Source organism: Lactuca sativa, chromosome 1 (assembly GCF_002870075.4).
Source record: "Lactuca sativa cultivar Salinas chromosome 1, Lsat_Salinas_v11, whole genome shotgun sequence".
Classification (NCBI taxonomy): domain Eukaryota; kingdom Viridiplantae; phylum Streptophyta; class Magnoliopsida; order Asterales; family Asteraceae; genus Lactuca; species Lactuca sativa.
In genome coordinates this window covers 56,860,853-56,882,736 of record NC_056623.2, presented here as the reverse complement: position 1 = coordinate 56,882,736, position 21,884 = coordinate 56,860,853, and the positions used below count along the sequence as shown (strand labels likewise).

The 21,884-nt window shown below is 41.3% G+C and overlaps 1 protein-coding gene and 1 pseudogene across 1 annotated transcript; one reads left to right on the top strand and one right to left on the bottom strand.

The window, feature by feature from the left end:
* Positions 1-10,702: 10,702 nt before the first annotated feature.
* LOC111891318 (protein unc-13 homolog) lies at positions 10,703-12,905 on the top strand (annotated as a pseudogene).
* Positions 12,906-17,139: 4,234 nt separating this feature from the next.
* Positions 17,140-21,646, bottom strand: LOC111891319 (uncharacterized). Its single transcript, XM_042900923.2, has 2 exons — positions 21,120-21,646; positions 17,140-20,987 (listed from the first exon to the last, which is right to left on the bottom strand). The coding sequence occupies exons 1-2, from the start codon at positions 21,463-21,465 to the stop codon at positions 19,522-19,524; spliced, it is 1,812 nt and encodes a 603-aa protein (XP_042756857.1). The 5' UTR covers positions 21,466-21,646; the 3' UTR covers positions 17,140-19,521.
* Between the last annotated feature and the right edge of the window lie 238 nt (positions 21,647-21,884).

The following is a 21,884-nucleotide window of genomic DNA, read 5'->3' as shown; positions in this document are numbered from 1 at the left end:
GCTTGTAGCTCGGAGGATCAGGTGCAAGAGATTTCAGGAGTTGCTATCTTCCAGTGTCCGCGAGGTGAGTCTTCTCACTATACTTTACCCGGAAGGGTTTGATTGTGAGACCGGAAGGTCGTATGTGTTATGTTTATGCTATGGCTAGGGAGGTAGATGCTTTATATGTGATGTATGCTTATATATGATGTATGCTTATACGGGCCGGAAGGCGAGACTTCATGTGATCGGAAGAACGGTATGATGTATGACTTATGTGCTATGTGCGTTATGTTACATGTGTTATGTTTATACTATTATGGGCCGGAAGGCAATTTAATACGGGCCGGAAGGCGATATGTTATGGGCCGGAAGGCGATATGTTATGGGCCGGAAGGCGATTATGTTACGGGCCGGAAGGCAATGTTATGTGGACCGAAAGGTCCGGGCCGGAAGGCAATGTTATGTGGACCGAAAGGTCCGGGCCGGAAGGCGTATGTGCGTAAGGTATATTGGGGAACTCACTAAGCTTCGTGCTTACGTTGTTTATGCTATGTTGTTTCAGGTTCTTACAGTAACGCGGGACGGCAACGGTTCGATTGTACACACCGAAGAAAGAGTTGTGTTTTGGAGGATCCTAGCCTTCTATTATAATAAAAAATGAAACTATGATTTGTATTCGAATGTGAATAAGATTTTAAACAAGTGTATTAATATTAAATTGATTATTTAAATAAAAATTTTTGTCTTGAAAATCACGGTGTTACAAATTGGTATCAGAGCCTTGGTTTGAGGGATTCGGACGCGCCTACGGGTGAGTTTGGACTCAAACTGAGGAATTAAGAAAAGGTTTTCAAAAAAAATAGTTTTCTAAAAGTGAATAGGAGTTCAAAGAGAAAGCAAGAAAGAGCAGTGTGTACAATCAGCCAGAGCCAGACGGTGATTTCCCAAAATACCCTTACTTTTGTATTATGAAATATCTATTACGCACTTTATGAGACATTATTGCATGCTAGAGACAGGCTAGGTATTTCACATCTTAGGACTAGAGTGGCCTGATTTGTGATGCCTTAGTCTAGGGTTTGCTGTTATATGTGCGTTATGCTTTTGTGTGTATGTGATGAGTGAGAGTATCTAGTAGAACGCACGAGGGGTAGAGCTACAGGGTACAGTGGTACTTCCGAGGATGAGCCGAGAAGGTGGAGCTATCACAGCTAAGGAGTCCTATGTATGCTTCGATGCTCGAATGCTGCTTGCTTCGTGCTTTGTGGAGTTCTCGATGATGGGAGACAGCTACTAAGTGAGTATGACGATACTCAGGAGGTAGATGTTTGGCATCATCAGGAGCTCTTCAGCAGCTGATAGCAAAGAAGTGGGAGGACGGTGGAATGGGCTAGAGATTAAACCTAGCCAAGATGGGTGCGCGGGTAGAGTAGAGGATTTCGCTGGGGAGCGAGCATGCAAGATGGGATTGGTGAAAAAGAGCAGGACGATCAATTATTTAGGAACTCTGGGATGGTCCGTGTGGAAAGTATGGGTAGATGTGGCAGGTAGTATGGGCCCGTACTACTGAAAGCAGAGGACCCATACTTGATACAGGGAGCATTCTAAAGGTCCTAAGGAACAGATTGAGGGGTGATGTTATGGTTCGGATACCATACATCGGAGCGAATACAGAGTGATGTTATGGTCCGGGCACCATGCATCGGAACAGATTGAGATAGATGTTGTGGTCCGAGTGCTATACATTGGAGCAGATTGAGGAGTGGTGCTATGGTTCAGGTACCATACACTGAAGCATGTTGAGGAGGGATGTCATGGGATGAGTACCATGGTTCGTAGTGGATGATGCTTGTGGCTATCTTGTTATCCGGTTATGACCGATGAGGTAGAGATTGGACGCTATGGGTTTCAGGCCTGTAGACCATGATTGAGTACAGAGAGGCGTTCCTCGAGGGGAAAGGCAAGTGCCTATCAGAGTATTTTGGTAAGAGTCGAAGACAGGGGAGAATTTCAGTTGAGTCGAGCAATCAGACGACAGAGGAGAGGTCACCTTTTGGGTGGGTAGTGTCATTTATGCTAGTGTGCAAGACGCGAGAGGTCTGGTGTTTCAGTTCTGGAGTTGGGAGTACACCCTGCAGGTAGTTATCGATAATGACTTTCCTCAGAGCATCAGGTAGCGGGTGTACCGCGAGACAGAGATTTACCGTGAACAGACAGTCAGTTGGGGCTGAGGTAGTCGAGAACCACACCACACCTAATTGAGAATAACAGGTTGGGTTATAGTAGTAGCAGTGAAGAGTTCAGACGAGTTTTGCAGTGCGGAGAGTTATCGTCTATGTTGAGAGTAAGTCCCTGTTCTTGGGACAAATTCGGCGTTGGATACGGATTGATGAGTTGAGATGAGAGGAACGATGATGCTGCGGTGCAGTCTACGAGCCAGATATGTTATCGAGCAGTGCAGGTGCTTAGTATTAAATCAGTATGGGATTTGGAACGATTAGAGGCAGCCGTGATGAGAAGTTCTTGGAGAGTTAGCTAGAGGTTCAGAGTATAGGGGATTGATTGACTTCATAAGGGGAGGGACTATCGGGTGTTGCACAGCACTTTTCTGGAGCAGGTACGACTTCGCTGGTGAAAGATAGTCATGGGTTGATTGTATACTAATTGGTGTTGGTTCGAACCCTAGTGGGGGAGAACCGGGTGCAGTATGTAAGAAAGCAAGAATTGTCAGGAGTAGTAATAAGTGGAGTATAGAGATGCAGCAGGAAAGCATGAGACCATAGGTGTCGATGATCGAGTAAAAAGGGGTTACATCGGAGCTTGCGGGTCCGGTGGTGCATACCGCAAGTGCGGAAAGGAGGGGCACTGTGCTCGGGATTGTTGGCAGTCAGTGCCAATTCGGGATTTGAGGAGGACAGGATGAAGCGGAGCCCCAGAGGGCTCAGGGTCGTGTTTATCTGCGTGCGACAGAGGGAGACGGAGCAGTGCCGGAGACAGCTGCGGGGATGATGCTTTCATGATACCTTAATTGTCTTGCATTGATTTGGCGTATTGTTGTGATGGTATCTTGTATGGATTTCGATGCGGTTTTCGTTGTGATGTTCATCCTTTGGGCAGATTGTGAGTTTGGTTATGGGTCATTGTCGAGGAATCCTTTGGTTATCGTTCGTGAGGGTTGTTAGGGGAGATGCGACACTGGGTTGATCGCCGGGTAGCATCTACAGTCGTGGAGTGGATGATTGAAGGACTAGACTCTTGTGAGTGGGTTGATCAGGGAGGAGGTGTGTTTTGCTGAGGGTTGCTTGTGCTTGTGGGAAGCAGTCAGTGTGTAATTGTTCTCTTTGTGCAGGATTGTTCTGTAAGGTCGTTAAGGACGATCGGTGGCAGTTAGTCAGTGCTTTAGTGGGGGAGAATTAGAAGATTCTCCGGGAGATCGACGAGTATGTGGGGGTGCTTAGCTGCCGGGATTCAGCAGTGTTTGTCAGCGCAAAGTATAGGCCGACGAGAGCGAGTGTTGGGCATGCGGGGCGAGGTACAGACCTAGGGCATTTGATTGTGGAGGCCTGAGAGGAGGCCGGAATCAAGCTTGAGTAAGTAATCGGAATTTTGCGATCAGAGTATTGGTACGTCTGAGGTACGTGATGGGTTGTACTGCATTAATCCCACGGGATTATGTTGTGCATGTTTCTAGAGCTGGAACCGGAAGGTTCCCAGAGTTAGAACCTGAGGGTTCGCAGGGTTTGGGTGTACGGACCCACAGAGATATAGCCTCGAGTGGCTAGTATGTGTTATGAGAGTCGGTCCAGTCATACTGGAGACTCTGTTGGTATTGCTGGATTAGTTTGAGATTTGCGGATCGCGTATGTTGCAGTGTGATTGCATTGGAAGGTCTGGCCCCGGGTTATTTATCTTGTTTAGCGGAGGCAGTGATTTTGATGAGTGGAGAGAGTACATGAGATTGAGAGCCCCTGCAATGGGAATCAGAGTATGTGGATAGCGGTTATGCAAAAAGGGTGGTGTCGCCTGGGGCGAGCACCGTGGCACCGGTTGGAGTGGCATTATGGCCAAGAGGGTTCTTTGGAAAAAGGAAAAGAGGAAGGTGTGTAACTCCGAAGGGGTGCAAGTTCACGAAAGTGAAAGCTGCAGAGCAGAATTATGGTTAGAGTATTTCAAGTATGGTTTCGAGCATCGTGTTTGTGGCAGTGAAGTAGGAACCCATCCGGGTTGGGATGACTGACGAGACTCAGAAAGGATGCAAGGGAATAGAGAATCTTGAATTCTCAGTGTGAGTCTGATCAGGGTATAGGACGGATATTAGTAGTTCGTCTTGGGAGATGTTCGAGGATATCATCAGTGAATCGGGTTTCTCAACCTGCGAGTGTTGGGACTAGTTCAGTATGTGTATGTGATGGCAAGAGGGAACTTGTGAGAGTTGATCTGAGAAGGAGAACGGATCTCTCAGTTGGTCCGGAATGGGCAAAGTGGGCTTTGGATCGGGGATCCGATGGTTCAGGGTTTCCTAACCCTTAGGGGTTGAGTGATCGTTGAGATTTGGAGCAGAGTGCATCTTGGGTAATTTCCGACTACAAAGAGTGATGAGCAGTTCAGAGTTCGTACTTTAGTTGACAGGGCAGACTCAGCAGGTTAAAGAGAGTTAGTGATCGTCTAGAGTTAACAGGAAAGTTATGCAGGCAGACGCCGTTATGAGCATGTGATTCCGGTCGGCGATTTCGTATTTCTGGCAGGGTGTTTCGATTTAGGAAGAGGGGTAAATGGGGGGCCCCGGTATGTTGGGACTTTTCGTGAAGGTGCGAAGGTAGGAAGGGTGGCCTACCGTTTGGAGCTGCCAACGGAATTGGGACGGATCCATGACACTTGTATGTGTCGCAATTGAAGAGGTGTATAGCGGATGAGTCAGCAGTGGTTCTACTAGAGAACGATTAGGTGAATGCGAGCCTGTGTTACGTCGAGAGGCCAGTGGCCGTCGGAGATCGGAAGATCAAGGTTCTGAGGAACAAGGAGGTACCTCTGGTATTGGTTCAGTAGCGGCCTCGGAAGAGATCGGTAGTGTCTAGGGAAGCCGAAACGTGAGATGCGAGAGCAGCAGCCAGAGCTATTTTCAGAGTGAGACTTCGAGGGCGAAGTCTAATGCTAGTGGGGGAGAATTGTAACAGCCCAAAATCTCAAGTATTGTTAAATTGCATTTTAGGGTGTTTTAAAGGGGAGACTCGGCGAGTTGGAGCCAGACTCGCCGAGTGGGGTCGCAGCTTGGGTCGCGGGTTCGTGACTGGACTCGACGAGTCCAGGTATGGACTCGGCGAGTCGACGCTGTTCAGCGGAAACCCTAGCCGTTTCGTGTTGGGTCGTATATAAGGGACCTTATGCCGTCATTGTTCGCCTTTTGGCCGACTGAGAAGGATCCTAAACCGGTTGTGGGCATCCAGAACAAGGATTGAAGATCATTGGTGATTTGAGGAAGTTATTGTTCAAGAAGGAGAAGGTTTTGGCTAATGGGACAGTAAGGGAATCACGTTTTGAGTCTTGGGGACACTGAGAGTGCATGATTCAGGTAACCTTTCGGATTATTTACTACTATGTGAATGTGTGCACGGATTTAGGGTTTGTGAAACCCATTTGGAGATTAGACGGATTGTTGTGTTGTTACCCAACGTTTATAACCCTGTATTAGTACCCCTTAGAGGTCCAGAAGGTCCCATGTTTGTATATTCGGGAATATATGTATCTCAGGAAGCAGTTCGATCGACTGCATGGCGTGGACTCGCCGAGTCGGATGATCAGACTCGGCGAGTAGCTTGAAGATTCACTGGGACTCGCCGAGTTGTTCTTCAGACTCGGCGAGTGGAGTTGGGGTGGCCCCGCGATTCTGCCAGGAGTGACTCGTCGAGCCAAAGAGGATACTCGACGAGTAGAAGGGGACTCTTAGAGGATTGAAGGACGACCAGACTCGCCGAGTCGCCAGGGAACTCGCCGAGTCCAGTCGAGCTGACAATGGTCTGTTGACCAGAGTTGACCGATGTGATTTCTTAGGGTCAGTTAACGAGGGAGATAGAAGTATTAATAAGGGATATATGGTGTTATAGGGAGCTTGTAGCTCGGAGGATCAGGTGCAAGAGATTTCAGGAGTTGCTATCTTCCAGTGTCCGCGAGGTGAGTCTTCTCACTATACTTTACCCGGAAGGGTTTGATTGTGAGACCGGAAGGTCGTATGTGTTATGTTTATGCTATGGCTAGGGAGGTAGATGATTTATATGTGATGTATGCTTATATATGATGTATGCTTATACGGGCCGGAAGGCGAGACTTCATGTGATCGGAAGAACGGTATGATGTATGACTTATGTGCTATGTGCGTTATGTTACATGTGTTATGTTTATACTATTATGGGCCGGAAGGCAATTTAATACGGGCCGGAAGGCGATATGTTATGGGCCGGAAGGCGATATGTTATGGGCCGGAAGGCGATATGTTATGGGCCGGAAGGCGATTATGTTACGGGCCGGAAGGCAATGTTATGTGGACCGAAAGGTCCGGGCCGGAAGGCAATGTTATGTGGACCGAAAGGTCCGGGCCGGAAGGCGTATGTGCGTAAGGTATATTGGGGAGCTCACTAAGCTTCGTGCTTACGTTGTTTATGCTATGTTGTTTCAGGTTCTTACAGTAACGCGGGACGGCAACGGTTCGATTGTACACACCGAAGAAAGAGTTGTGTTTTGGAGGATCCTGGCCTTCTATTATAATAAAAAATGAAACTATGATTTGTATTCGAATGTGAATAAGATTTTAAACAAGTGTATTAATATTAAATTGATTATTTAAATAAAAATTTTTGTCTTGAAAATCACGGTGTTACATCCTCGGGGAAAACATCAGGGAACTTCCGCACAATCGAGACCTCATCAATCGAACATGGCCTCCCAGAAGCCACTCGTGTGTCCATCACATAGGCCACAAACCCCCTACAGCCCTGCTATAGACTCTGCCTCGCCCCAGCAGCCGAAAAAAATGCTGACTCAGGACGGGTACCCTCACCGTACACCGTAATTACTCCCCCACTAGGGTCTCATATTGTCACCAACTGACGCTCGCAGTCTATAATAGCTCCAAATTGGCTCAACCAATCCATGCCCACTATGACACATACGTCCCCCATCGCAATAGGGACTAGATCAATAAGGGAACCCCACACTGAAGATCTCAAGGCTACATCCTCGAATCACCTCCGTGGCATACACCGCTCGCTCGTTAGCTATAGAAACTCGCAGGGGTCGACTCAAAGCCTCTTGAAAAATACTGATATGACGACTAAAAGCTGACGACACAAAAGATCGACTCGCTCCCGAGTCAAATAGAACTAAGGCAGAATTCACAAGAAAAGTACCTACGCATATCATAATATAAGCATAATATCTCAGACTCAAAATAAATAGAGGGAAGAATACATACCAGCCACAACATCGGGTGTTGCGCGGACCTCCTCCGCTGTCAACTGGAAGGCTATCCCGCGAGCCTTCGGCTCCTCGACCTTTGCTGGCCGAACCTCGGTAGCCGTAGCAGTAGGCGCAGATCCTTGCATTGATCCCTGATGCAGCTGAGGGCACTCGGCCTTCCGATGGCCGGTCTGGTTGCAATGGAAGCAAACCAAAAATCCCTTGGGGCAATCCCTCACGATATGCCCCTCCTTCCCACACTTGTAACATACCCTTTGCACGTTCCCTCATGACTCTTGCCACACTTCCCACAAGTGCGGCCCTTCACACCCCTAGATCTCGAATCAGCGGACTTCACCCGCTTGGCTGCCGGCTGAGACTGTGCCGGCCGCCGATCCTTTCCCTGAGACTCTGCCTCCTCCATGGCCTGAGTCTCCAGCTCTATCTCCCCCTTCCAAGCATTCGCCTGGAGTTCGGCAAATGTCCGGTAAGTCGAGTTCGCCACGAACTCCTGAATATCTCTCCTCAGAACACTCAGATACCTGCTCATGCATGCCTGCTCGGTAGACACCTGCTGAGGGCAAAACACCGCCCTCTCATGAAATTTCCGCGTAATCATAGTAACTGAATCAGTACCCTGCTTGAGGGTTAAAAACTCCTGAGCCAGTCGTTCCCTTTCCATAGGGGGAACATACTCATCATGAAACATGGTGGTGAACCTTTCCCAGGTCATCGCAGTAAGCTCAGCTTGGGTGAAATTTGCTGATACAAACTTCCACCAGTCCTTCGCCCCTAGGCGAAGCTGGTTCAGCACGAACCACACTCTCAAATGCTCCGGACACGAACAACTGTAAAAACATCCCTCAACATCTGCAATCCATCTCATCGCAGCAATCGAATCCTGCGTCCCATAGAACTCTGGTGGCTTCGTGTTGCTGAACTCCCGATACAGCAACAAATCATCTCCCTGCGGCCTGGCATCTGCAATGGCTGCGGTGGCGGCAACAACAGCAACATCAGTAAGAGTGGCATACCACTGATTAAAAGTCTCAATCAACGTGGTCTTGATAGAGCCAAACATCTCTAGTATCTCAGCTCGTATGGCCGCAACTACCTCCTCATGAATCAACCGACGGATCTCCTCGTCGCTGACACCGATGCTCTCAGGTGTGTGTCGTGTCCCAACCATGATGTCTCTGAAATACAACATAAAAACATCATAGACTCGTTTGATGTAAATTTCCAAAACAAATTTTTTTCATTTTTTAACAACCAAATTTATATTTAAAACATTCTTAAAACATATGTTCCACAGTAGTTATCAAATAAAACATATCCCAAGATCACAAATAAAATCTCCTAACTGTGTGTACGGATCACGTCGGCGCCTTTCCACGGTCCTTGCTAGTACCTGAAACACATAACACAACAACTGTAAGCATAAATACTTAGTGAGTTCCCAAAATACCGCATACAACACATACGCCACTCGAGGCTACAGTACGACCCTCTGGTCGATGTGTCTCAACGGGACCCTCCAGTCCCGTAGCATGTTGGAGCCTCTGGTCCGGTCATAGCTTGTTGGGCCCTGTGGCCCGGTCTGAATCGTTGGACCTTCCGGTTCGGTCTGTATCGTTGGACTCTCCGGTCCGGACTACACAATCATATAACATACATATATCACATAGCACATAATCTTATTCATAGCATATAATCTCATACATAGCACATAAGACCTTCCGGTCAACACATAATACCACTCTAGGTAACGTATAGTGAGAAGACTTACCTTGTGTAACTCGGTAACTCGGAAATCTTGGACTCGGTGAAATAGGATCTATCCTCTGCCTAATCATGAAATAAACACTTGGCATCAACACATTTCCCAAGGCTAGACCATTCCCTCTCTTAGCACCCTCAAGAGGGTAAAAGGCCATTTTACCCCTCTCATGGCTTAAATACCCTAAAGTTGACCAAACCCTAAAAGTCAACCCTCCGGGTTACACTACGCGTACCAAGCATGTACGCTGGGCGTACCCGGTGCCTTCACAGAATCAGGGTGCGCGACTTGTTACGCTGCGCGTACTGGGATTACGCCCAGCGTAAATCCCAGTTCAGCCATTTTGTGGATTTTGGTCTTAAACGGTTAAGACATGAACTCATATTCCAGATCTGACTTCTCTAAGGTTACTTCCTCCATAAAGTTGCAACCTTTAAGCCTTTGCATGGCTGTAAATGGCACCTATCACTCAAAACACCTTTCCTCTTTCCATATTAAGACCATATCTCATGCATGACTCAATATCCACGACCAAGATTGGATTTTAATGAACTCTCATCACAATATACACTAGGAAAGGCTAGATCTAAGCTGATGGAGACCCTTTGCACAAAAAGTCTCCACCTTTGAACCACAAACCCTAAAAATGGGTCCATAAATCAAAACTCATGAAAGGCAAGGAAAGCTTTGAGCTTTTTACCTCAAAAAGAAGCTCCAACCTCTGTAGAACTCGGATCTACTCTTGCTCTTCAACTTTTAGCTCCAACAATGGCTTCTTCTTCTCCTTCTTCACCTTAAAAAGGCACCTTCAAGCTTAAGAACACACACACAAGCTTAAACACGGTTTCCTGCTCTCTTAGGGCTCACTCAATGAGGTATGGTGGCTAGGGTAAAGGACTTAACGTTCCTTTTATAGTGCACAAGTCAAAATTTAGGGTTTGCATCTGGGAACACTACGCCCAGCGTAACCAGGCGAGTCCGCATCCAAAATAAGCGCGTGAGTACGCGCGGCGTACTCCTCGTTACGCGCAGCGTACTCACAAGTCCAATATTCAACTTTAAGGGACTTATCTTGACAACTTACAAAAATAGAAGGGTTAAATAGCTTACCTGAGTTTCAAGATGTTACATGAATATGTCAAGTCACATGTTACAAAGGTTAAATAATCTCAGCGTGATGGATTTGACTCTACTGTGCATCTCTCATTTGAGTCTAACCGTTGTAGGGTTTAGTCTGTTACTCGAAGGTTTATCCAAGCTTTATGGTATGTGATTATGTAATGTACCCTTTATAATATACAGAACAATATTAAAACTACACCTTATATTTACATATAATACAAAAATTCATGTCAAAATTCATCCCATTCCTACATGTCAACAAAACATGATCATGGAATGTAACGACTAATTCCATTACCATAACAATTCCATTCCATTCCTCCATGATTCCATTCCATCCAACCAAATCTGAATTGTATTGAAATTTGATCTTTAAACGCACAAATAATGGAGAAAGCAGATTCAATCAGAAGAGCATCAAGAAACCAACCAAATCCACTTCTAGTTCTTGCAATCCTTGCAAAAGACATTAATGAATTAGCCACAAAAGAAAAGAAAATGCTCAGCCCAATTTTAAAAAGACAGCACCCTCTTGCAGCTGGTGTTGCTGTAGTCACTCTTCATGTCTGCTATGGAAAAAAATTAAAACAATTCATTTCAAGAATTACTGAATTAACCCCAGATGCAGTTCAAGTCTTACGGGCTGCATATAAGTTAGATAAAGACCTTGTACAAATTGCAGTTGAAGATTCTGTTGATAGTGATGATGGTGGAAAAGCAATCATAAGAGAAATGCCACCTTTTGAAGCTGAAGCTTCAATTGTAAATTTGGTCAAAGGGTAGACTAAAGTGAGATTAGATAGGTTGAAAGAGTGGGTGGATAGAAATCTCCAACAAGTGGTCAGTTCAATAAATAAAGAGTAAATTACACGAATGGTCCCTATAGTTTAGGGTAATTTGCACGTTTGGTCCCTAACTTATTTTTTAACTCGGAAGGTCTCGTCAGTTTGTTTTTGTTGCGTGCTTGGTCCCTATCTCACATAAAAAGACTATTTCACCCTTGATTTTTTAATTTATTTAAATAAGATGGGGTAGGTAAGGTAAGATAAGGTAATGTGAGGTGGAAGTGGGTTTAGGGGTGTTTTTATTTAAATAAATTAAAAAATCAAGGGCAAAATTTGTCTTCTTAGGTAAGATAGGGAGCAAGCACATAACAAAATCAAAAAGTAGGGACCTTCCGAGTTAAAAAATAAGCTAGAAACCAAACGAACAAATTACCACAAACCCTAGGGACCATTCGTGTAATTTACTCTTAGATAAATACCAACGTAATTCTAAGGGCATTTATGGTATTTGACTAAAACTGTCAAATAACATGTATGGAATCCACGAGCTAATCAAGTAGGATACACTCCCTCATCTGTTGAAGTCCTGAGAATCATAGATGAAACTTTGGATGCCTTCTTTCATCTCCCAATTCCAATGCATCCAACTTTGCTTCCTGATTTAGTCTTGGCCTTGATCGATGTCTTCAGTATTACTCAACCAAAGTCAAATCCGGCTGTGGTAATTACTAATTACCAATTACCAATCAGTAATTAATAATTAATAATTGCTGAACATACTTTCAATTAATTCAAATTAGGGTTTGCATGCATTACAGTTGTTTACATAACAACTTTTTTATTTACAAGATCAAGAAACACATATATTCCCGCTCTTCTCGCATTAACCCGATGCACAACCAAGACAAAATTCCACAGGGTTTTCAAGAAAAAATAAAAACCAGCAACTTTAGAAAGAAGAAACTCTCAAGTCTCCCCAACAAACAATAACAACAACATATTAGGGGTCCCACAACTATACGTACGTATAAACACTCCCCAAAAAATCCGATCCAAACTCGAAACAATCGAAAAACAAATCCTAACACTTTTGTTAAATTCCAAATCTGCTCATGTCTTTGACTTCTCAAACGGTTTACAAAAAATTTTCGAACTTACACCCCCGCATGCCTCGAAGGCATCCAACAACTTTGCAAATCAACCGCTTACAAAATCGTATTTCACGATCTTTAAAACACGTTATGGGATAATCTTTTTGTAGGTGGGCCCACATGTTCCCTGATCGAACCTTTCCTTCAAGAACTTGAACAAAACTTAACGGTTTTTGCGGATAATGTGCAACACGAAAGGGTTCGAATGTGATTAGTTGTAGAAATAATGAAAGTGAGTTTTGAAGGGTTGTTGTTGGTTTTACTTGGTGGTTGGCCCACTAGGTGTTCACTATACAAGATTCGAGAGGGATTGAAGATGATTTTAAGGTGATTAAAGATTTGTTTTTTGCAAATGGTGATGGGTTGTCTATGGATGTGATTAATAAGTTTTCGATTGTTGTGAGAGATGTGATTCTGCTTTTTGGGATGGAAACGGAGGCGGTCGTGGAGCGGTTTAGGTGGTTGACTTTGGAGGCATACAGGTCGTCTCCTAAATCTAGGTTACCGTTGCCTGCGACTACGGGTCAATGGAGTTTGAATGATCTGAATACACTTTTGCGTGTTTTGTGTTATCGAAATGATGATTCGGTTTCGAAGTTTTTCAAGAAAGCGGATAATTTTCCTAAGAAAATTTGATGATTTAGTGGTGGAAAAATGGTTAGTTTGTGTATAGTTAGTCTTCGAGTGTGTTGAAGGTAAGGTGACATGTGGAGATCTATTCATTATTGTTGAGTGTTAATATAGGTTCTTGCAATCTTCTTTTTACTTGTGTTTCTAGGATGGACTTGTTTATTGTTTTGTTTTGATGGGAGAATTTTTTTCTCTTTTGGGGAGATGTTTTTCACGTTAGGTGTAGTTGGTTGGTTTTAAATTCGTGTTAGGTATTTATTTATGATTTTGTATAGTATTAGTATATTCCCTCCGTCCCAAATTAATTGTCCACTTTTGACCTTTGAAGTGTTCTTTCTTCAACTTTGACCTTAAATATTTTTATTTGTGTTATATATTACTTGATAAAACTTATAACAATGAAAAGACATTTAAAATACAATCCATTAATATATTTTCCATCAAGTACTATTTATCAAAAACAAAGATATTTAAGGTAAAAGTTGAAGAATAAAGACTTCAAAAGTCAAATGTGGACAATTCATTCGGGACAGCGGTAGTACTTGTTATTGGCAGCGATTTTGGTTGCTATATGGTATGAATATTGGTATGTTAAAGTGTAGTTTGGATTTTATTTATTTATTGTTGCGGTTACTTTTTCACATTTTCACATGGAGTCAAATTGATACTCATGATTTGCAGACAAGTTTTACATCCTTTTCCTGTTTAGCTTCACAAATGACATAAAACTTGATTTTTATATGTTTTTTGAGATAGCAATGAGTGTTTTTGATGTCCACATGAACTATAGCCGCATAAACTTAGTGGGGGAGGTGCCACATGCATCGTTGCAACTTTTAACTATGTTTTGAGAAATTCATCATTCACATTAAGTATAAACCACAATTCTTGATTCAGGAAAGAAATATAAGAAAGGATGAGAGTTTGAGAAACTTGATATTCCATTAATAATATTGGAAAGAAGTACCACACTCGTGATGAGATAATTCTAGATATGCTAAACCATAAGAATGACTGGTAGATTTCAAACATACACTGATACACATACTAGTCAAATAATAGTTACTATGAAAGATTCATTAGAACTTGAAGAAGCTGGTTGAATCCTGGCTGAAGAACAACAACCATTAGGTGTTTGAGTCTTTGGTAATGCATGCCACTTATCAATGTACCCCATTGACTCCATGTCTATGTTGGGAAGTTGTCGCCTTTTAAGCATTCCCAGGATCTTTTTGGATCTACCAAGAAGCTGAGCTGCAGTTCTGATGCTATCTTCCCTTTTCTCTATTGCATCATCATGACACCTCATGGTTATGACACGTGGCAAGTTGGTAAAGCAAGCACATAACAGATCTGCGATTATGGTTGATATCAACTCAAAAAGTTCCTTATCTGTTGGCCAATTTTCTTGCTCATTGTAGTGAAACAGTACAGTTTGACTGATTCTATACATGGAACTCGCAGCAATGAACTTATGAAGTGAGTGATCCAGACTTAAATTTTTCCTTGTCTGGAACTGTATCACAATTTTTGCTGCTTCATCACCCAAACATTTAAGAATCTCCTTTGAAGTTTTTCCATTTCGAGCCTACTTTTGAAGATCAATTTGTAGCCACTTGCAGTATCTTTCTGCTTCTCTTGTCTTTACTAACTCATCATTTGCATTGAGTCTTTCTTCGATATGTCTTACAAAATGGAGGCCTTCCCTCATGTTGGCAAGCAATCCCTTGATGTGGCTTTTTGCAATGTTAGGAAGAGAAAGCGTAATGATTGTTAATGTTACTGCTACTAGGCTCCAGCATTTTTGGGTTTCTTCTGGATGTAAAGGTGGAACTCGATCACTGTCGAACTCTATTACTCCATTGAATTCTATAGATTTGTCGAAAAAGCTTCATAAGATTCCTTGGCTCTTTACCTTCAGACTTGTGAAGAATTCGAGTTATGGAGTTGAGTGCATTTCGTAATATTCATTTTGAAAGCTTCACATCCTGTTCGATTTTTAGGATGTAAGCGCTATATTTAAATATGGTGGGGTAGGTAAGGTAATGTAATTTAGGGCTGGCAATTCTTGACACGACATACAACACGAACCGCGACACGAAACGAAATAAATGGGTTTGGGTTGAGTTTTTCAACCCGCAAACCCACCAACCCATTTATTAAACGGGTTATATATGAGTTTCTCAAAAAATAAACAGGTTGACCCGCCAACCCGTTTATAGTCTTAATAAAAAAAATTATTTTATTTTAAAATGTATTTATGTATCAAGTATTAATATTTAATAAGTATTATATAATATAGACCATTGATTCATAGAACATTTGACTGTTTTGACATTTTGACTCGTGGTGGATGGTTTAAGGTCATAAGTCGTAATCTATAAGGCTAAGTCTGTAACATGTTTTTATGAATGTTTTTAATTTTCATTTGGATGTTTAAGACTTAAATGTCTAAAATTCAGACCCACGAACCCAAATATGACCCAAGAAACCCCCCAACCTGTGAACCCATATAAATAAATGGGTTGGAGGGTCATACATGAGTTTATGTTCCAAACCTGCCAACCTGTGACATGTATATTTAAATGGGTCGTGTTTGGGTTGACATATTTTGACCCGCCAACCCGCGACACGACAACCCGAACACGACATGATTGCCGGCCTAATGTAATGTGAAGTGGAAGTAGGGTTGGGGGTGTGTTTATTTAAATAAATTAAAAAGTCAAAGGAAAATAGTCTATTTATGTAAGACAGGGACCAAGCGCGCAACAAAAACAAACAGTAGGGACCTTTCGAGTTAAAAAAATAAGTTAGGGACCGAACGTGCAAATTACCCCAAACCTCAGGGACCATTCTTGTAATTTACTCAAATTATATATATTAACATACTAAACTTTCAATTTATTTTATAATACATACAAACATAATTTTAATGTACATTTAAATCCTTAATTGATTATAAATGTATAAAAAATAGTTATATATATATATATATATATATATATATATATATATATATATATATATATATATATATATATATTGAAAATTATGCAAATTATTAAAGGAGTAAAAAAAATTTCGAAAAAAAAAATTGTACAAGTTATTATAACAACGTACTATTGGTATTGTCTTTTCGAAACAAAACTTGTCAGAAAAGATTAACTTAAAGAAAATCATGCAAGGTTCAAAAAAAATTCGTCCAGAGCTATTGCTATGAACGATTTAATAATAATTCATTTTAATGGTTTTGTTTAGATATTTGATATGTCATAATTTTGAATTAAATCAAACTTGTTTATATTGTTTTGTTTCGAAGTTTGATCCGACCCCCCCTAAATCTAATGTTCATGTACCACCACACCACAAGTTGCATTTAATGCCCAACAAACTCGATTCTATCTCAGCTCCACCCGTGCTTCTTTCTCTTCTGGTGGTCGTGGCAGACAGGGGCGTGGTCTTCACCCTCCTCATTATCAGCTATGCTGGAAAGACAGGCAGATCTTTCTACTTTTGCAACGCACGGTCCTAACCTTGATGCTAACTTAGTGCATGTCTTCATTGCTAAGTGTAATGTTCATGATAACCCCTCTGATTGGTATGTTGATTATGGTGCTTCTGCACACATGACACCATCGGATACTAATCTTATTACGTCCACTCCATACAATGGGAATGGACATGTCTCTTTTGGAAATGGTAATATTCTCAGTATATCTATATCTCGAATTGGTAATGCATATCTTACAAAAGATATCTACTATAATAAATAAATATCTTTTTGCTACATGTCACATTCGCATTCATTTTGCCACATGTAAATTTGTGGTAATTTTAAATTAATTTTTATTCCACATGTCATTTTATGAGTTTTCCATTTTATTAAATTCCACATAATATTAAATATAATAATAAATGTTTATCAATTTCATTAATAAACTTTCCTTTTAATTTCAAAATTACCAAGTTAAAGTTTTATTAATTTTTTTTATTTATTTATCTAAATTATTTCTTTAAATTTAAATGAAAAAAAAACACTTTGATTTTTATAATTCAATATTTTTTTTTCATTTTTCTTATAAATTCAAACTTCTTAAATGTTTAGAATTTTAAATTTAATTTTTATTTTAAATAAACTCATGTAATACATGGGTCTCACACCTAGTTAATCTAACAAATGTTCTTGTGGTTTCAAAACTTACCAAGAATCTTCTTTCCATAAGTAAATTAACATATGATTCTCCTGTTGATGTATTGTTCTCTAATCATAAATTTTCAATTAAGAAACGACTCACGAAAAAGGTGCTAGCAAATGGAAGGGTTGATAATGGGCTCTATGTGCTTGAGCATGGTCATAAAGCTTTGGTTGCTCAACTAAAGTCAAATAGGCTGCATGCATCCTAGGAGCTCTGGCATAGTCGTGTAGACATGTTTTGTTTTCTACTTTTTCCTTGTCACAAAAACATGTTAATTTGTTTGTATTTCCCTTTTACCTAAACCCGGTGTTTGCTCATCTTGTGAGATTTCTAAAAGTCATAAGCTTCCATTTCTTTTAAATAAAAAATGATCTTTGCATGTGTTGGATATGATACATTGTGATCAATGTGGTCCTACACCTGTTTCATCTATAGATGGTTATATGTATTATGTTATTTTTGTTGATGATTTCTCCCGTTTTATTTGGTTCTATCCCTTGAAGCACAAATTTGACTTTTCCATAGTTCTTAAAACCTTTTTGGCAATTGTTCAAACTCAATATTCATGCAGGGTTGAGGTTTTTCAAAGTGACGGTGGCACTGAATTCTTAAATAAACAAGTCAAATCTTTTTGCTAAAAATGATACTCATCATCGTATCTCATGCCCTTATACACCTGAACAAAATGGGCGTGTTGAGCGTAAACCTCGTACCGAAAATGGGTTGCTATGTTATTTACTACAGGTGCATTGTCGTCCTTATGGGTTGATGCTTTTAGTTATGGGGTATACATTATTAATCGGCTTCCATTGCATGTGCTAGAGAACAAGTCACCATTCGAGCTTCTCTCTAAAACTCAGAAAAATTTTCACATGTTTCGTAACTTTGGATGTGGAGTATCTCCTTATTTAAGGAACTATTCAAATCATAAACTTGCTCCACGTAGCATCCCTTGTGTTTTCCTCGGGTATAGCACCTATATAAAGGTTATCGGTGTCTTGATATGACTACTTCTAAGATCTACACCACTCAGCATGCTAAGTTTGATGAGACTCTATTTCTGTTAAGTGGTGACGTTATGATATTAGCTTGTTTCTATCAAATTTTGAAGAAGCAAGTGCACCACTGTCGGCCCAATCAAATCCTAGTGATGTACCCATCCATCCCCACGTTGCTCCCCCACGAGCCCAAGTTCATGCCATTTGTGTTTTGATTCCGACAAATTTGTTCAAAGATCTGTTCAACACTTGTTGAAGATGTGCCTCCAGCGGACTCCAAACCCGTCTCTGCTGCCCCTTTTGCTCCAGACTCTCCTCCCCCTGTTGTCTCGACACACCCCATGATTACACGAGGTAAGGCTGAAATCTCCAAGCCTTGTTATTTCATAGATTTCACAGCTCTCACATCAAGTGCTTCACAAACGGTCTTATTATCTCATAAAGATCTAAATGGCTTCAAATCAGCCGCCAAACATTCCAGATGGATTGACGCCATGAACACTGAAGTACAAGCTCTTCCAAAATGAAACATGGGACTTGGTTCCTAGACCAGCTACATCCAACATTGTTGGAGCCAAATGGGTCTTTCGAACGAAGTATCGGTCTGATAGTTCTATAGATCAATACAAGCACGCTTAGTCGCCCAAGGCTTCACTCAGATACCGAGTCTCGACTACTCTCATATCTTTAGCCCAATTGTGAAAGCTTCCACTGTGCGTATCATCCTTTCTCTTGCAGTTCATCTAAACAGGAGTTTAAAAAACACTTTATGGTTTGAAACAAGCTGCAAGAGCTTGGTTTCAACACCTTAATTAGTTCCTTTCTAATCAAAGTTGGTTTTACTTGCAGTCATGCAGACCCTTCCTTGTTCATGTTTAAAAGGGCTCCTACATTTTTTTTCTTCTTGTTTATGCCGATGACATAATTTTAACAGGAATAGGCGTTTATTGCTAGATTACATCAGGAATTCGCTAGTAAGGACCTGGGAAAACTCAACTATTTCTTGGGATTGGAGGTTGTTTACACTACTAATGGGCTGTATCTTACTCAATCTAAATATGCTTTAAATATTCTATCCAAAGCTGGTTTATTGGATGCAAAACCAATTTATACTCCACTTGCTACCTCAAAGGCACCAACTAGTCATGGTGACCTGTTTCATGACCAAACTCTCCATCGTTCTTCGGTTGGTGCTTTGAAATACCTCACCACCACTCGTCCTGATCTATCCTACGCAGTAGATCAAGTTAGTCGATTCTTGCATGCATCTACAACAACTCATTTCCAGGCAGTCAAGCGTAGTCATCGATATGTGAAAGGAACCTTATCCTTTGGTCTTCATTACCAAAGATCTTCAACTATTCCTCTTGTTGCCTACTCGGATGTTGACCAGGCACGTTGTATCGAGACACGACGCTCAACCTATGGTTATTCTATCTTTCTTAGTGGTAATATTGTTTCATGGATTGCCAAGAAGTAACCTACTATGTCGAGTTCTAGTTGTGAATTAGAATATCGGGTTGATATCAAATCAAAAAGCTCCTCATCTGTTGGCCAATTCTTTTGCTCATTGCAGAGAAGCAATATGGTTTGGCTGATCCTGTACATAGAACTTGCAGCAATGAATTTACAGAGTGAGTGATCCAGAGTTACATTTTTCCTTGCCTTGAACTGTATCACAATACTTACTGCTTCACCACCCAAACATTCAAGAATTTTCTGTGATGTTTCTCCTTTACGAGCCCTCTTTTGAAGATCAATTTGTAGCCACTTGCAGTATACTTCAACATCCGTCCACACATGTCTAGCTGCTTTTCTTGCCTTTACCAACTCACCATTTGTATTCAGGCGTTCTTCGATATGTCTTACAAATTGGAGACCTTCCCTCATGCTGTCAAGCAAACCCTTGATTTGGCCATTTGCAATGTTGGGAAGAGCAAGTGCAATGGCAGTTAATGTCACTGCTACTAGGCTCCAGCAATTCTGTATTTCTTCTGGATGTAAAGGTGGAACTCGGTCATTGTCGAATTCTACTACTCCATTGAATCCAGTAGATTTCTCGAGAAGCTTCATAAGATTCCTTGGCTCTTTCTTTTCAGACTCTTGAAGAAGTCGAGTTATAGAGTTGAGTGCATTTCGTAATAATCTCTTTGAAAGCTTCGCATCCTGTTCGATTTGCAGGACGTAATCGGTATATTCTTCCATATCGGATATCACATTGCTATTAGATGGACTTGGTTCTTCCTTGAACCACTTCAAGGAAGACTTGGCGAAGTGGTAACAATAAGAGAATAAGATCAGAAAAGATATGGGAATGAGACATATTGTTTTACATATAACCACGACCATTATCTGAAGCACTATACAAAAGTTCAAAATTATATTTCTGATGTTGCGGAAAACTTTCTTGCAATGGCGGCTTGGGAGATATGAAGGGACATGGCTGTGTTTCCAATGCTGAAGCCTTTGAATCCAATGCTTCTCAACATGGAACACGTTTAGATGGTGCATGCTCCATTTCATGGAGGGGTTGAAGTGACTGGTGGCAGTCAAACATCTGAAAATAGGTGCTATACTACCAACTAATGTCCCAGTTAGTTGCAAGTAAACAATTAATTTGATCGACCACTTATAATCCGATACATCTTTCTGAATATCTGATCTAAAAAAACGCAAAATAATGAATGGAATGTAAGAAAAGAGTGAGCATAGAACCCCAAAAGTAGAAGAAACTGGTGAACAAGCAATTGCAAATTGGGGGTTACCACTCTCTGCCATCATCCAATACTTTTTAACCTTATGTTCGATTTCCTTGTAGGAGAAGTTTATCTGTTCATGATTAGAAGCCAAACTGTGCAACTCCTTGTACCGTTGTTGTAAAACTCTTCTAGATGCTGAAACTGTCAAGGCTACTGAAATTGGCCATGGAATCAAAAGAATCAATAAAGGGATTAATGATGCTAAATTCACCCAAGCACTAATAAATTGGATCCACATATTTACATTAATGGTGTATAAGAGGATACACAAGGCCACCGTATTCAGCAGAAGTTCCTTGTCATTCATAAGCCCTAAAGATGCGAGAAAGTTGGCTAACATGGTGAACAAGAAAATGATGCTGACACTCTTTGCTAGAATCTCCTGAAAGTCATCAGACATGTCGGCGCTCAGATCCACTGGTAGCTTTGTTGATATTGCTATCAGTGTAACGGAAGCAGAATTGATGGTGAAAAATCTGCATGGGAACCAGAGCTTCCGTTGTCGAAAGCCTCGGTAGACATCGGCTGCCATTGCTAGAGTGCAAACCAGAGATGCTGCACAAATATACAATCCCACCCAAGGCATGGCTTCTTCTGGAGATGTCCATGCCATCTTGCTAGACCAGCGAAAATGAAGTGTTAACTTGATCTAGTAAATACAAGAGCTAATTGATGCTTCATATATATACATAGGAGTTTAAGAAAGATTTTTATTTGATCAAGGAGAATATGGATCAAACATAGTAGTGAGAAGCTAGAAAGATATTGTTAGTTATTTATTTCCAGGAACCTTGTGGTTAGGAATTCTATTTCCATTTTATCATGTTTGTGTGATTTTCGTTCGTTCTCTATGGCTTGACAGTGTACTTTTGTCTGTATCCAGATTCCAGGATATGTATCCAAGGATGAAATCTCTTGTTAAGAAAATAATCCAAGAAATTGATGGACGTTAATAAGACGTATAACAAAACCTTGCTCCATATTTTGCATCACCGCATCCTTTAATTGATACAGCGAGTTTTAAAATATAGT